This window comes from Chiloscyllium plagiosum, chromosome 47 (assembly GCF_004010195.1).
Source record: "Chiloscyllium plagiosum isolate BGI_BamShark_2017 chromosome 47, ASM401019v2, whole genome shotgun sequence".
Lineage (NCBI taxonomy): Eukaryota > Metazoa > Chordata > Chondrichthyes > Orectolobiformes > Hemiscylliidae > Chiloscyllium > Chiloscyllium plagiosum.
The window spans coordinates 8,938,320-8,954,925 of NC_057756.1; the positions used below are offsets into that span (position 1 = coordinate 8,938,320).

A 16,606-nucleotide genomic window follows, 5' to 3' on the forward strand; every position below is an offset into this window, starting at 1 on the left:
ACCTTTTATCTTAGCCTGCTGGACAAACTTTCCTCATTCCTGAAGAAGGGCTTATGCCCGAAACGTCGATTCTCCTGTTCCCTGGATGCTGCCTGACCTGCTGCGCTTTTCCAGCAACACATTTTCGGCTCTGATCTCCAGCATCTGCAGACCTCACTTTCTCCTCGACAATTTAACATGACCAATCCACCCTAATCTGCACATCCCTGGACACTATGGGACAATTTGGCATGGCCAATCCACCCTAATCTGCACATCCCTGAATACTATGGGACAATTTGGCATGGCCAATCCATGCTAACCTGCACATCCCTGGATGCTACAGGGCAATTTAGCATGGCCAATCCACCTTTTGAACTGTGGGAGGAAACCAGACCACCCAGAGGAAACCCACGCAGACACGGGGGAAAATGTACAAACTCCACACAGGGGCTGGAATCAAACACAAACCCCTGACGCTATGAGGCAGCAGCACTAACCACTGAGCCACCCCAAATGACACCCTCTTTACAAATAACAGATCTTGGGTGCCAAGTTTATAATTTAAACACAAATTAAAAATGTATTATATAGAGTGAGACTTTAGCAGAACACAGATAAACTAAAGGCAAATTGAGTCCAATACATGGACAACAAGCTGAACCAAATCAGCCTCCCTTTCACTGGAGATGCAACACAGTGAAATTACAACATTGAACGGCACTCCAAATTGCTCAATTGTCCCCAAACAGGCTTTTTGAATAACGGATCTTGGGCATCAAGTTTGTCACTTAAACAAAAATTAAGAATTTATCATCTTGAACGCAACTTTAGTAGGAGGGATATGGGCCAGGTGCTGGCAGGTGGGACTGGATTGGATTGGGATATCTGGTCAGGCATGGACGGGTTGGACTGAAGGGTCTGTATCCATGCTGTACATCTCTATGATTCTATAACACAGATAAACCACAAGGCAATCTAATTAACATAATCAATTAAAGCTCAATCTTGTTTGAGGATGAAACCTAACTCACACATGGACAGTCGGACAGGGTTATGGGATATATCGAAAAAGAATTGTCATTTGCCAGCTCGATAATCATTCCACTGATCTGTGCCTTCACAAAATTGTCAGGTGATTGCCTGAAACTCTAACCAATTCCATCTGTGTTGACTGGAATGGTGACTGAGTCCATCTGAATTCCCAAAACTATAACTGACTCTACCTGTATTTTCCAAAACCCATAACCAACCTCCCTCATGGAGGTTTTCAAATTCTTGTCTGGTCGTGTCAAATGGAAAGGATGCCTCTGCCAGTCCTGGTCACAGATTGGGAAGGGGTTGGGCCACACTGTCGGAATTTGCGATCCCGCACTCTCTCACCTGTTTTTTTCACTTTCAGAGGCGGTGAAGCCGGTGATAACTGGAGTGTCGGCGGTGGATGAGATTGGAGGGAACCTCTCGATAACCTGCCTCAGCGAGGGGAGTCAGCCCAGTGAAGAGTTCTTTCTGCAGAGGGATGGCACCACTTCCTTGCCTCACTACTGGACGGTATGGAAGGCAGATGGTTCTGTTACCTTCATCATCGCCGATGTGAGCCAGGACGATGCAGGGAACTATTCCTGTGGCTACAACCTGACGGTCAACGGGACGGTGTTGGCATCCATCTTCAGCGAAAGCATGCAGGTGACCGTCAGTGGTGAGTAGGATGGAGGCAATAACCGGGCTCCCCAACAGGAAGGTGTAATTGATGAAACGGTTGAATAGGTTAACCCCAACGGTGGGAGAGCAGGTGTCATAGGGCAGGAGGAAGGTGCAAAAGGCGAAATCATTGGCTGGGGGAGAAACTGTTTGGATTGAGTGTGGTGGTTGGGCGAGATTGATGGGTCGATGGTGAAATTGACACGTCTGCAATATTGGGTGATATTGCATCGAGGGTTGTTTATGTGTTTGCTGACGGTTCCATAATGTTCAGCATCATTCACAATTCCTCAGATACTGAAAAATTCCATGTCCAAATGCAACAAGATCTGGACAATATTCAGGCTTGGGCTCACAAGTGGCAAGTAACATTCACGCCACACAAACACCAGGCAATGACCATCTCCAATAAGAGAGAGTCTATCTGTGCCCCCTTGACATTCAATGGTGTCACCATCACTGAAATCCCCCCACGATCAACATCCTGGGGATTACCATTGACCAGAAACTGAACTAGACTTGCCACATAGACATGGTGGCTACAAGAGCAGGTCAGAGGCCTAGAATCCTGCTGTGAGTAACTCACCTCCTGACTCTTCCCCCCACAAAGCCTGTGCCAACATCAACAAAGCACAAGTGAGACAACTCCCCACTTGCCTGGATGGGTGCAGCTCTGACAACATTCCAGAAGCTCAATGGGACATAGCAGCCCCCGCTTCATTGGCCCCACATCCACAAACATCCCCTCCCTCCACCACCAATGGTCAGTAGCAGCAGTGTGTACCATTTACAAGATGCACTGCAGAAAATCACCAAAAATCCTCGGTCAGCACCTTCCAGGCCCACGAACACTTCAATTTAGAAAGACAAGCAAGGGCAGCAGATACATGGGAACATACTCCTGCAAGTTTCCCACTGAGCCACTCCCCACCCTGACTTGGAAATATATCACTGTTCCTCCAGCATCAAAATCCTGGAATCCCCTCCCTTAGGGCATTGTGGATCTACCTACAACACATGGAACTGCAGTGGCTCAAGAAGGCTGCTTCTCAAGGGGGCAACTAGGGACAGGGCTCCTCTCTCCAATGCATTTACATCTTCCCTACAATGTGGGGCCCATAACTGCTTGTAATACTCCAGCTAAGGTCTGACAAGCATCTTGTGAAATTTCAGGATCAACCTGCCTCTATAAATGTCACGCGTTGATTTAACCGATTATGTGTGGCACAAATTTGGAGTCAAGTTGCGGGTAGAGGAGACGAACAGAAGAAGTTACTAAAATGTCTTTGTCCAATCCAGAATTCAGGAAGCCATCTGGGAGGCATGCGGTCCCACGATATTACTATGTCATCGCTGTGGCCTTGTTGGCAGCAGTTCTCACAGTTGTTCTTGCAATCCGAGCTCGAAACAAGTCGAAGCAAGGTAAAGCAATGATTTTGTCTTGTGGAATCAAAGCGGGCCAAGCGCTGGCAAATGGGACTAGATTAGTTTAGGTAATCCGGTCAGTATGGACAGGTTGGACTGAAGGGTCTATTTCCATCCTGTACATCTCTATGACTGTAAAACATAGAAAGTGGGAGTGGGATTTGGCCATTCAGACCTTCTAAACTGTTCCCTCTATTCACAAGAATTTTCCAATTCAGTCCCTTCCTCCCCCTGCTTTCGCTCCTAAGAACGCCATCCAACTCCTCCCTGAATGACATTCAATGTTCTATCCCGGCCTGCATTCGGTGGCAGAGAATTCCACAGGCTCCCCCACTCTCTGGGTGAAGACCTCATTTTAGTCCTGCCCAGTCTCCTTTAGACTGATTCTGGACTGTCCCTTTGGTCGTTAGGAATATCCTTCTTGCTTTTACTGCTGTTAGAATTCCCTATGAGATTCCAACCCCTTGTTCTTTTAAACTCCAGTGAATATAATCTTAACCTTCTTCGGCCTCTCTTCGTCTGTCACCCAGGAACCAGTCTGGGAAACCTTCACTGTGCTCCCTGCAGAATGTCCCTCCTCAGATATGGACACCCCCGAAACCACACAGGCGATAATCTGGGGGACAGTTTTGTCCTGAACAATCGATGCAGGACATTCCTGCTCCCAGACACAAGCCCTCTGACTATGAAGGCCAACATCCCATTTGCCTTCCTCATTGCCTGCTGTGCCTGTGCTTTCCCAGAAATGATCATTGATTCAATCAAAGCATTAACCGGGAGAAAGACTCACATCACTGGGCCATGTGTGGGACTAAAGCCCTAAGCTGAAATTCAACACAAGTTCATCACTGGATCACAAAATGCACAGTGGATCTCGAAGATCAAGACATGGGCTGATGTGTTTGATGGTAGCAGCCTGCTGGGGGTGTCAGAGTTAACATAGAAACATATAAAATAGGTGCAAGATTAGGCCAATCGGCCCTTCAAGCCTGCACTACTGTTCAATAGGATCATGCAATTTCAGTCTCCAAACTCCCACACTGTCTCCATACCTCTTGATCCCTTTAGCTGCAAGGGCTACGTTCAACTCCCTCTTGAATATATCTAATGAACTGGCCCCAACGGCTGTCGATGGGAGAGAATTCCACAAGTTCAAAACTTTCTGAGTAAAGAAATTCTTCCTCATTTCAGTCCTGAATGGCTTCCCCCTTATTCCTATGGTATGATTCCCTGGGTTCCCAATATCAGGAACATTCTTCCTGCATCTAATCTGTCCAGTTCTAACAGGATTGCAGATGTTTCTAGGAGATTCCCCCTTATTCTTCTAAATTCCAACAAATACGAGCCCAGTCGATCCAGTCTTTCTTCATGTCAGTTCTGGCTTCCCGAGAATCAGTCTGATGAGCTTTCATTGGACTCCTTCAACAGCAAGAATGTCGTTACTCAGACTAGGAGACCCAACCTGCACATGCTACACAAAGTGTGGCCCCACCAAGGCTTGTACTTCTATACTCCAATCTTCTTACTATGAAGGGCAGCATTAGCTTTCCTCACTGCCTGCTGCACCTCCATGCCAACCTTCAGCGACTGTTCCACCATGACACCCAGGGCTCATTGCACCTCACTGTTTCCAAATAACAATCTGCCTTCCCGCATTTGTGACCAAAGTGGATAACCTCACATTTACCCACATTATATTGTATTTGCCCACTCAGCCAGTCTGTCCAAGTCACCCTGCAGCTTCTGGCAGCCTCTTTAGTGCCATCCAGCTTAGTATCGTCTGCAAATGGGGAGATCTGGCACTCAATTCCTTTGTCCAAATTGTGCATGTATATTGCAAATGGCTTGGGTCCCAGCACTGAACCTGGCGGTACCACACCCGTCACTGCCTGCCACTCTGAAAAGGACCCAACTCTCTGCTTCCTGTCTGCCATCCAGTTCTCTATTCACGTCAAGACGTGGTCCTGGGAAGTATGGCCGAACAAAAGAGATCTTGGAGTGCAGATTCATAGCTCCTTGAAAGTAGAGTCACAGGTAGATAGGATAATGAGGAAAGTGTTTGGTATGCTTGCCCTTATTGGTCATTGCATTCAGTACAGGAGTTGGGAGGGTCATGTTGCGGCTGTACAGGACATTCGTGAGGACACCTTTGGAATACTGTGTTCAGTTCTGGCCTCCCTACTATAGGAAAGATGCTGCGAAACTTGAAAGAGTTTAGAAATGTTTTACATGGATCTTGCCAGGGTTGGAGGGTTTGAGCTATAGGGAGAGGCTGAATATGCAGGGCCCACTTTCACTGGACCATCAGAGGCTGAGGGGTGATCTTATTGAAATCATGAAGGGCATGGATAGGGTGAATAGCCAAGGTCTATTCCTCAGGGTAGGGGGATTCTGAAACTAGAGGGCATATGTTTAAGGTGAGAGAGGAAAGGGACCTAAGGGGCAACTTTTTCATGCAGACATTGCGAATGAGCTGCGAGAGGAAATAGTGGAGGCTGATATAATTGCAATATTTAAAAGGCATCTGGATGGATTTAAGAATAGAAAGGGTTTGGAGGGATACGGGCAAATGCTGGAAAATGGGACTAGGTTACTTTAGGATATCTGGTCAGCTATATGGATGAGTTGTTCCAAAGGGTCTGTTTCCATGCTGTACAACTCTATGACTCTCTAAGAGATTACCTGTCTCAGGTCTGTTTCTCTCCGATCCAAAGTGACATTTCAGTTTTGAAAAGATGGTTCAGAGAAATAATGGATTTGATGTCGGAGCTAGTTTGGGGATCAGTGTTTAACTTATCTCAAGCCAAACTCATTGTCCTTTGCATTCTGTCCTCTCAAGGTCATTTCAGATTGGAGGGACATGCTGAAGAGTTTGATATTATCAATCCAGTCTACAGCACAGACATTGAGTCTTAAGCGCTGGAAGATCTCAGCTTGCGACAGCTTACCCTGCTTCTCTTGTCTGTTGGTCATTTGCCTGAGGATGCAACCGTGAGATTCAATCCCACCTCTGCTGAGGTGGCTACGTGAATGCGGGACACCTGACTGAGCACTGCCTCCAGATGGGCGTGAGGTGGCAGCCCTTTCTCTGGTTGGTTTCCACCAGGAGGCGCAATGCCTTCAACTGATTGCCAAGGTTTGAAGATTGAGGCAAAGCTTGGGAGTTAACTATTGGACATCGGCAGCTGGTGTATCCTCCATTGAAACAACCCTCCCTCAGCGATCAGAGCTACGAGCGCTCTCCTCCCATTCATTATGCATGCCGTTTCCTCATCAGTTTCATCTTCCTCGTGAATTTCTCAGTCAAGGGCAAGACAATGAGCTTCTTGAAATGTCAATGTCATTAATCTAGAACCCAGCTCTTTGTCTCACAGAGTCAGAGATGTACAGCCCTGAAACAGACCCTTTGGTCCAACTCGTCCATGCTGACCAGATATCCTAAATTAACCTAGTCCCATTTAGAGTCATAAAGAAAGATATACAGCAAGGACAGTATGGACTTACAGATATCCTAAATTAATCGAGAACAATTTCTCAGCATTTGGCCCATATCCCTCTGAACCCTTCCTATTCATATACCCACCCAGATGCCTTTTAAATGCTGTAATTGTACCAGCCTCCACCACTTCCTCTGGCAGCTCATTCCATACATGCACCATTTAAAAGAGTTGCCCCTTAAGTGCCTTTTAAATCTTTCCCCTCTCACCTTAAACCTAGTTTTGGACTCCCCTACCCAGTGGGGAAAAAAGACCTTGACTATTCACCCTATCCATGCCCTTCATGATTTTATAAACTTCTGTAAGGTCACCCCTCAGCCTCCAACACTCCAGGGAAAGTAGCCCCAGCCTGTTCAGCCTCTCCCCCACAGCTCAAACCCTCTAACATCCTTCACTGTAGGAAATCTAATCATAATCCTTGTAAATCTTTTCTGAACCCTTTGAAGTTTGACATCTTTTTTATAGCAGAGAGACCAGAATTGAATGCAGTATTCCAAAAGTGGCCTCATCAATGTCTTGTGCAGCCACAACTTGACCCCCCAACTCTAATACTCAATGACTCATCAATAAAGGCGAGAGTACCAAATACTTTCTTCACTATCCTGTCAACCTGCGACTCCGCTTTCAAGGAACTCTGAACCTGCACTCCAAGGTTTCTTTGTTCAATAAAACTCTCCAGGACCTTACCATTAAATGTGTATATCCTGTCCTAGTTTGTTTTACCAAAAGGAGGCAGCACCTCCTAATTGCAAGCTCAAGTTTGCCTTCTAGCAGAGCGCTTTAGGGAACATCTCCGGGACACCAGCACCAGTCAACCACACCGCCCTATGGCCCAACATTTCAACTCCCCCCCCCCCACTCTGCTGAGGACATGGAGGTCCTGGGCCTCCTTCACCGTCGTCCCTCACCACCAGACGCCTGGAGGAAGAACGCCTCATCTTCCGCCTCGGAACACTTCAACCCCAGGGCATCAATGTGGACTTCACCAGTTTCCTCATTTTCTCTTCCCCCACCTCACCCTAGTTCCAAACTTCCAGCTCAGCACTGTCCCCATGACTTGTCCTACCTGCCTATCTTCTTTTCCACCTATCCACTCCACCCTCCTCCCTGACCTATCACCTTNATGCTGCCTGAACTGCTGTGCTCTTCCAGCACCACTAATCCAGAATCTGGTTTCCAGCATCTGCAGTCATTGTTTTTACCTCGTTGTTTTCCAGCCCAGCCATGTTCAATCAGTTCCAGAACTTGAATATAAATCATGTTTTTACAAAAGAAAATGCAGGAAGAACAGAATCAAATTGTCCTTAAACATTAGGGGAACTTTGTCATTTTCTCTACCCTCCATTTGCCTTTTTAATGTTTACCTTTTTCCAATTGTTGACCAGACAGAAAATCAGAGCAGAATTAGGTCATTCAGCCCCTCCACTCTGTCCCACCATTTAATGAGATCACTGTTGATCTGATCATCCTCAACTCCACTTTCCACACCTCACTTTCAAATCCCCTTCCTGATTAAAAATCTCAGCCTTCAATACAGTCAATGATCTAGCCTCTGTGGGAAAGAATTCCACAGATTCATTCCCCCTCGGAGATAAGAAATTCTTCCCATCTCTGTCTTTGCCTTTACTCGGAGACGATACCCCTCTGGTCCCAGATTTGCACACACACGAGGGGAAACAACCTCTCCATATCCACCCAGTCACGTTCCCCCTTATCCATGCCAATTCAGTTGCCTCTGAATTTTCAAAACTCCAGAGGATACAGTGGCCTGGCCTAAGTAGCCTCTTCCTCATTATTCCAGGGATTAGTCTGGTAAACCTTCTCTGAACTGCTTCCCCAACATTGACATCCTTCTGCAAGGATGGGGAGCAGTACTGCACAGTACCCTGGATGCAGAGACAAGGATGAACTGTAGAACTGAAGTTAAAAATCATACAACACCAGGTTATAATCCAACAGGTTTTGATGTGTGATTTTTAACTTTGTTCACCCCAGTCGAACACCGGCACTCCACATCATGTAGAACTGAAGGATAAACTCCTGAATCTTGCATTCAATCTCCTTTCACAGTAAACCATAACAGCCTGCTGGCTCTCCTGATTACTCACTGTCCCTGCAAACTAACCTTCTGGGATTCATGAGCTGAGTCCATGAATCTAGTGGGGAGGCAATGGCCATGCGGTATTATGGCTGGACTGTTAATCCAGAGACCCAGATTTGGGGATTTGGGTTTGAATCCTGCCATGGCAGATGGTGGAATTTGAATTCAATAAAAATCTGGAATTAAGAGTCCAATGCTGACCATGAATCCATTGTTGGAAAAATCCACCTGCATCACTAATGTCCTTCAGGGAAGGAAACTGCCATCCTTACCTGGTCTGGCCTACATGTGACTCCAGACCCACAGCAATGTGGTTGACTGTTGAATGCCCTCTGGGTAATAAATGCTAGCCCAGCCAGTGACAACCTCATCCTGTGAATGAATAATAAGAAAAAGCTCACTCAGTTCTCTCTGCACCTCAGAGCTCCGTAACCTCTCACTGTTAAGATAATGTACCGGCCTGAACATTTTATCTGCTTTACCGTTCAATTTTCAAATGCTGAACTTTATTTGAGATGTAGAGACAGTAGAATTACATTGTACGGTATGGTTTAAGGCATTTACTCAGAAACTGCAAAAGAATAAGCCTTTTCTGTCTAGAAGGAAACTGCATGAAATGTGAATGATTTTAAGTTCACATGGGATCAACAAAACTGTTTTTATCTCAATGTGTTTGTGAACGATCATTTTTATTGGTTTCCAAACTGAAAGAATTATGAGACCAGTTTGATGGCCCAGTTAGGACCACCCAGCTCCTGACTTCATTTCCAGCCTTGGTTGGAGAACACTGTGCAAAGCCGCCAGCACCATCCGGTTCTGCTTCCTGCCCATTGGTCTTCCTCACTCAACTTCCCCTTCCTATGCACGTCTGTGCCACAGCTATTCCAGTTCAGCCTGTCAAAGTTAACCCATGGAACGGTCTTATCGACTCCACATTCGGGAAGTCCAGAACAAGCCCCTCGGCCCATTGAGTGAGTACACCGGTCCCGCTTTCCCACACTCTGCAGCCTTGGATGTTCTGACCCTTCGAGTGATCATCCAAGTACTTTGTAAAGTTTGGGAGGATCCCCCCCCCCCCCCAACTCCCCTCCGAGGCAGTGCATTCTGGACCTCATCACCCGCTGGGTGCAAATCAATTCTTCAAGTCCCCCTCTAAACCTCTGACCTCTCACTGTAATATTACAGTCCTTCCTCATTGGTCTTTCAACAAAGGGTGTACATCAGTGTATGAGTTTGTATAAGGGTGTGAGTGTGCACATTACTTTGTGTGTGTATGTGTGTCTCGCTTATATAATAATAGAATCCCTACAGTGTAGAAGCAGGCCATTTGGCCCATCAAGTCCACACTGAACCTCTGGAGAGCATCACATCTAGACCCACCCCCTGTCCTATCCCTGCACCTCCCAAGGCTAACCCACCTGGTCTACACAAGCCTGGACACTGCAGGGTAATTTAGCATGGCCAATCCACCTAACCTTCACATCCCCTACCACTACGGGACAATTTAGCATGGTCTGTCCACACCAACCTGCACATCTTTGGACTGTGGGAGGAAACTGGAGCACCCAGAGGAAACCCATGCAGACACGGGGAAAATGTGCAAACTCAGACAGTCGCCCGAGGGTGGAATCAAACTCGGGTCCCTGATGGTGTGAGGCAGTAGTGCTAACCACTGAGACACCGTGCTGTGTGTGTGTGTGAGAGAGATAGAGAGAGTTTGCGTGCTTGCGTGTGTACAAAGAACAAAGAAGCACAGGAACAGACCCTTCAGCCCTCCATGCCTGTGCTGACACATTTTGCGCTCCATACTATCCGTATTCCTCAATTCCCTTCCTATTCATGTATATGCCCAGGTCCTTCTTGAATACTGATGTTGTGGCTGCTTCCACCACCATTCTTGCAGTGTATTCCAGACATTCACCACCCTTTGAGCGAAAAACTTGCCTCATACATCTCTTAAATTCCCCCCTCACCCTGTACATTTACCTGTGTCCCTGAGTAATTGACCTCTCCATCTTGGGAAAAAGCCAAAGAGTGTCTCTCACTGAGCTGATGGTCCTCCAGGCACAGTCGATGTTTGTCTTGTTGTGCGTCCCAGGGTACAGACTGTAGAGCACAGAGTCCTGTGTCATGTAGGTGCTTGGGATGAATCTCAACAAAAACCACTGCATCTTTCTCCAGACTTCCTCAACAAAGGCACATTCCAGAAGGAGACATGTGATAGTCTCTACACCCCACAGTACCTTCAAGGGCAGCCTGAGGTGACACAGACTGACCGGGTGTACATGAAGGACCTCACTGGTACTGCCTTTCCCAACACTGCCAAGCGATGTCTTGGTGCCTGTTGGGAAGTTTTGGTGATGAGGCATTCTGCCAAGTCACTTTGACAGTCTGCTCAGGGAACCACATGGCAGGATTCAGCCTTTCCTTTTCCCCCAGGTTCTCAAGAATGCTACGTGCTGACCATTTCCTGGTGGACTTGTGGTCAAATGTGTTTCCCTTTGCAAATTTCTTCACAAAGGACAGGTGATATGGAACGGACCAACTATTTGGAACACTCCATGGCAAAGAGGTCAGTCCTGTCCTTCGCAACACCAGGGAAGGTACAAACATCTTGGTGTTTGCATACTGAGAATCTACACACAGCTTGATGCAGCCACACACAGAGGTGGCCATCAGGATGAGGATGACGTTGGGTACCTTGTTGCCCCTCCCTTATCCAGCGTTTCGTACATGGAGTCCCTGCAGACATGGTCAATCTTAGACCTCCAGATGACGTGCATGGTGGCTCAGGTGAATACAATAGCACAGTTTCAGGAAATGGGCCACACCTGCATCACCTAGAACAACAGAGCGTGTGTTGCACACCTGAAGAATACTGTGTTCAATTCTGGTCTCTTTGCAAGCAGGAAGGATGTTGCAAAACTTGAAAGGGTTCAGAAAAGATTTACAAGGATGTAGCTGGGGTTGGAGGGTTCTTACCCTTTGTTTCCACTCTGCCAGTTTTCCCTCCATCTCAGTACACTTCCCCCAGTCTCATGCGCTTTAATCTTGCACAATAATCTCTTATGCAAGACTTTGTCAAACGCTTTCTGAAAGTCCAAATATACCACATCAACTGGCTCCCCCTTGTCACTGAGTTACATCTCATAGAATTCCAACAGATTTGTCAAGCATGATTTCCCCTTCGTAAGTCCATGCTGACTCTGCCACTGCTTTCTAAATACACTGCTATAAAGTCCTTGAGAATGGATTCGAGAATTTTCCCCATTACCGAAATTAGGCTTACTGATCTATAATTCCCTGGTTTCTCTCTCCCTCTCTTTTTGAATTTTGGAGTGACATTAGCTGTCCTCCATTCTGCAGGAACTGCACCTTCAGGTAATCTGTCCCAATTGTGAATGGGATAAAGGATTCCCCGGCACCAGCACCCTCCCCCCCTCCCGCCAATTTATCTGTCAGCACTTCCCCCTCCACATTCCTAATGAGGGCTTCTGCCGAAACGTCAACTCTCCTGCTCCTCAGTTACTGCCGGACCTCCTTTGGTTTTTCCAACGTCACAGTTTTTGATTCTGACTCTCCAACATCTGCAGTCCTCACTTTCTACTAAAGGATCGGTCGACCCAGTTCCTAAAGAACATGGCCTTGCTCATACCTCAATTTACCTTGGCTCCTGAGGCCAGTTTGAACTGGTCACAGATTCCCATTAGTCTGTGCACTGACAGAAGATCTGAGCAGAAAATGGCAACGTCATCCATTTACAGGGAGGCTTTGACCTGCTGGCCGCCGCTGCCTGGAATAATCGCTCCTCTGAGGCTCACATCCTTCCTGATGGACTCAGCAGAGGGCTCTATACAACACACACACAAGCAGGAGAGACTGGGCAGCCCTGCCTGACTCCGGATCTGATCGGCAAGCTTTTTGATTCCCAGCCTTTGATTGAGACTACGCTAACAATGTTGGTGTAGAACAGTTGGATCCAGTTACAAATTCCCTCCCCAGAGCCCATTAATGGTCAGCAGGTCCCACATGTAGGTGTGCAATATCCTGTCAAAGGCCCTCTCTCGGTCCAGGCTGATGAGGCAAGCATCCACCCAACTGTCCTGCACGTAGGCGATTGTATCCCTGAGGAACATGAGGGTCTCAGACATCGTCCTGCCGAGTAGAGCACAGGTTTGGTCAGGGTGGATCACCTATCCCAAGTAGACCTGACCTGGTTGGCAATGACCTTACATAGGTCTTTTTAATCAGAATTCAGCAGTGAAATTGATAGCTAATTTCTAATTACCTCCATTTCCCCTTCCCCTTGACAAAGCTTTTCACTGTGCCTTGGTACAAGTGACAATAAATTCAATTCAATTCAATTGTAGATGAGGGTGCTGATACTTTTCCTCAAGGATTCCCACATGCTACGTGCCAGAAGCAAAATGTCATCTCCCTCCAGCAGGTCCTGCCAATCAAGTCCCACAGAGTCACAAGTATATAGGATAGTAAAGAAGGTATTTATATGCTTTCGTTTATTGGTCAGAGCATTGACTATAGGAGTTGGGAGGTCATGTTGCGGCTGTACAGGACATCGGTTGGGCCACTGTTGGCATATTGTGAGCAATTCTGGTCTCCTTCCTGTTGGAAGGATGTTGTGAAACTTGAAAGGGTTCAGAAAAGATTTACAAGGACGTTGCCAGGGTTGGAGGATTTGAGCTATAGGGAGAGGCTGAACAGGCTGGGGCTGTTTTCTCTGGAGTGTAGGAGGCCGAGGGGTGACCTTATAGAGGTTTATAAAATCATGAGGGGCATGGATAGGGTAGACAGACAAAGTCTTTTTCCCAGGGTGGAGGAGTCCAGAACTAAAGGCATAGATTTAGGGCGAGAGGGGAAAGATTTAAAAGGGACCTAAGGTTTGCACAGAGGGTGGTGCGTGCATAGAATGAGCTGCCAGAGGAAGTGGTGGAGGCTGGTACAATTACAACATTTAAAAGGCATCTGAATGGGTAAATGAATAGGAAGGGTTTAGAGGGATATGGGCCAGGTGCTGGCAAATGGGATGAGATTAATTTAGCATATCTGGTCGGCATGGACGGGTTGGACCAAAGGGTCAGTTTCCGTGCTGTACAGCTCTATAACTCTACAACTGTACAACACGAAGGACATTGATATCGGCAATTTTAAAACCTATTTTGAGAGCTTATGGACTGACCCGTAGACTCAATGTCCATTCACTCGCGGAGTTGTCACTGAGGACTCCCTGCATCCCCGTGGTGTGGGCGAACTGTTGGGTATTCTGCATTGAGGTAAGGTTAAAGATCACACAACACCCGGTTATTGTCCAACAGGTTTATTTAGAATCACTACTTTATGACGCGCTGCTCCTTCATCAGGTAAGGTGCCACCCCCTTACCCCAGCAAGAAAACTGAAACAAGGGGCACCCAGAAAGAGGGATAGTCTGGAGAGGAGGAAAAGCTAGTCAGTGTGGAGGCACAATAACTGACTCATCCTCCAGATGAACTGACAGTCTCAATGGAGGAACATGAAATGAAAGAGACAGGGGAGTGAATATCGGTGAGAAACAACTGGAAAAGAAAAGCATGCCAAACACATCAGCAGCTCCTCTGATGATGAAGGCGTACAGAGGGTCACCCCCAACAATAAAAAGAGACAGAGCAGCCCCACAGCCCAGAAAGACCAGGCGTCCCGAAAAGCCGGGCGAATCCCCAGTTTGATTTGCACTTCAAAACACAAAGGTTTAGCTTCGAAAAGCACTGAATTACTCAGAGATCATGACATTTATGATCAACGTGAGTATAGGCTGTTTCTGGCTGAGACTCAAATCTGCTCTTCCTGCAACATTCAAATTACTGCAGATACTGACATTTGTACTGAAAACAACTAATGCTAGAGACCACAGCAAAGTCAGGCAGCAGCCATGGAGAGAGAGTAAGCTAACATTTCGAGTCTTGGTGACCCTTCATCAGAACTGAAGTGTGGTTGGGAGTGGGGGGGGCAGCATTTATGCTGTGGGGGTGGGGGAAGGAGTTGGAGTGCGGGGGAGAAAGGATGTCGATAGTTTAGATTAGGTAAACGTCAGAAAGGCAGAACAATGGGTGTGTCTAACTGCCAGACTGGAGAGACCAGACAGACCCACTGGGGTGAGGGGAGAGAGGACATGGTGACAGCAAGTGCAACAGGTCAAGTTAAAAGAAAGGGAAGAAGTGGGCTCATAATCTGAAGGAGCTGAAAATGTGTTGCTGGAAAAGCGCAGCAGGTCAGGCAGCATCCAAGGAGCAGGAGAATCGACGTTTCGGGCATAAGCCCTTCTTCAGGAATGAGGAAAGTGTGTCCAGCAGGCTAAGGTAAAAGGCTGGGAACCCTCCAACCACAAGGGATGAACTCAGATTTCTCCAGCTTCCTCATTTCCCCTCCCCCCACCTTATCTCAGTCCCAACCCTGGACTCAGCACCACCTTCTTGACCTGCAATCTTCTTCCTGACCTCTCTGCCCCAACTCCCTCTCCGGCCTATCACCCTCAACTTAACCTCCTTCCCACCTATCGCATTCCCAACGTCCCTCCTCCAAGTCCCTCCTCCCTACCTTTTATCTTAGCCTGCTTGGCACACCTTCCTCATTCCTGAAGAAGGGCTTATGCCCGAAACGTCGATTCTCCTGCTCCTTGGATGCTGCCTGACCTGCTGTGCTTTTCCAGCAACACATTTTCAGCTCTGATCTCCAGCATCTGCAGCCCTCACTTTCTCCTCATAATCTGAAGGTGTTGAACTCAGGATTGAGCCCAGAAGGCTGTAAAGTGTCACGATGAGATGTTGTCCCTCTAGTTTTCACTGTGGTTCACTGGAACACTGCAGCGTGCCGAGGACAGGCAGTGGAGCATGTAAAAACAGTGACTGCAGATGCTGGAGACCAGATTCTGGATTGGTGGTGCTGGAAGAGCACAGCACTTCAGGCAGCATCCGAGGAGCTTGCTGTGTTAGAATGACCCGCTCTGGTTCATTCATTTTGTGACTCTCCCATTCTCACAGGGAGAGAGGGGGGAGGAATGAGGGATCCGGGTGTCGAACCCTGTCGGGAAAAGCCAGGTCAAAGCTGCTTTTCCCCTGAAGGGGTTGGAGTGAGACACTGATCCGGGTGGGGACTCCCGGAAAACTGCGGGTCCAGAGCCGGGGAGTTGGGAGGAGGTGAGACCCAGGGGATTGATCCCTCCCATCTCACAGTACAATGTGGGTCAGTCTGTAACAAGCTCCTCCCCCCCCGGAAGTGGCGCCAGTTTTAAAGACCAGGACAGAGAGAGAGAGAGGGAGAGAATCCAGGGGGACATTGCAGTATCGGCTCTGGGCTGTATCTGAGACACGATCCGCTCTCCCTCCAACGTGGAGTTTTACCAAATGTTTCTCAGCAGCTTCTCGGTCTCCTGTCAGTGTCTGACCCTGATCCTGATCGCAGTCCCGGTCCCGGTCCCGGTCCCGGGAAAGGAGCTGCAGGTACTTACTGTCAGTGTCTCCCACCCGGGGGACACCGAGGGAGGGAGGGGGATCTGGGGAAACTTTCCGGGCAGTGAATCTGTTGGAAAGGGACTGACTGTTTTCTTGTTGCAGCGACACAGCTCCCAGAAACTACTCCCCCCGCTGCTGCTGCTAAATGTTGTTGCTTTTCTTTTAATTTCAAAAATATACTTTATTCATAAAAAAATCTTTGTGTATATACATCGTCTCAAACGCAGTTCGGTTCTGCACAGTAGCACATCAAACAAACAAACATTGGAGTTTGACTCTATCCAGACAAACCAAATACCTCTCTTACTCACACAGGATTATATTTACATGCGTTGAGGCATTAGGAAAGCCCAATAACTGAATGGACCCTCATTTAACATCTGCAGAAATTCCTCAGACG

At 47.5% G+C, this 16,606-nt stretch overlaps 1 protein-coding gene across 1 annotated transcript in view; it reads left to right on the plus strand.

The window, feature by feature from the left end:
* The window catches only part of LOC122544195 (basement membrane-specific heparan sulfate proteoglycan core protein-like), an 82,848-nt gene extending 66,511 nt beyond the window's left edge, over positions 1-16,337 (plus strand). Inside the window, exons 15-18 of the mRNA XM_043683246.1 lie at positions 1,382-1,678; positions 2,980-3,102; positions 13,074-13,202; positions 16,309-16,337. Coding sequence (XP_043539181.1) covers positions 1,382-1,678; positions 2,980-3,102; positions 13,074-13,189 — 536 coding nt within the window. The 3' untranslated portion in view covers positions 13,190-13,202; positions 16,309-16,337. The remainder of the gene's footprint in view (positions 1-1,381; positions 1,679-2,979; positions 3,103-13,073; positions 13,203-16,308) is intronic.
* The last annotated feature ends 269 nt before the right edge of the window (positions 16,338-16,606 follow it).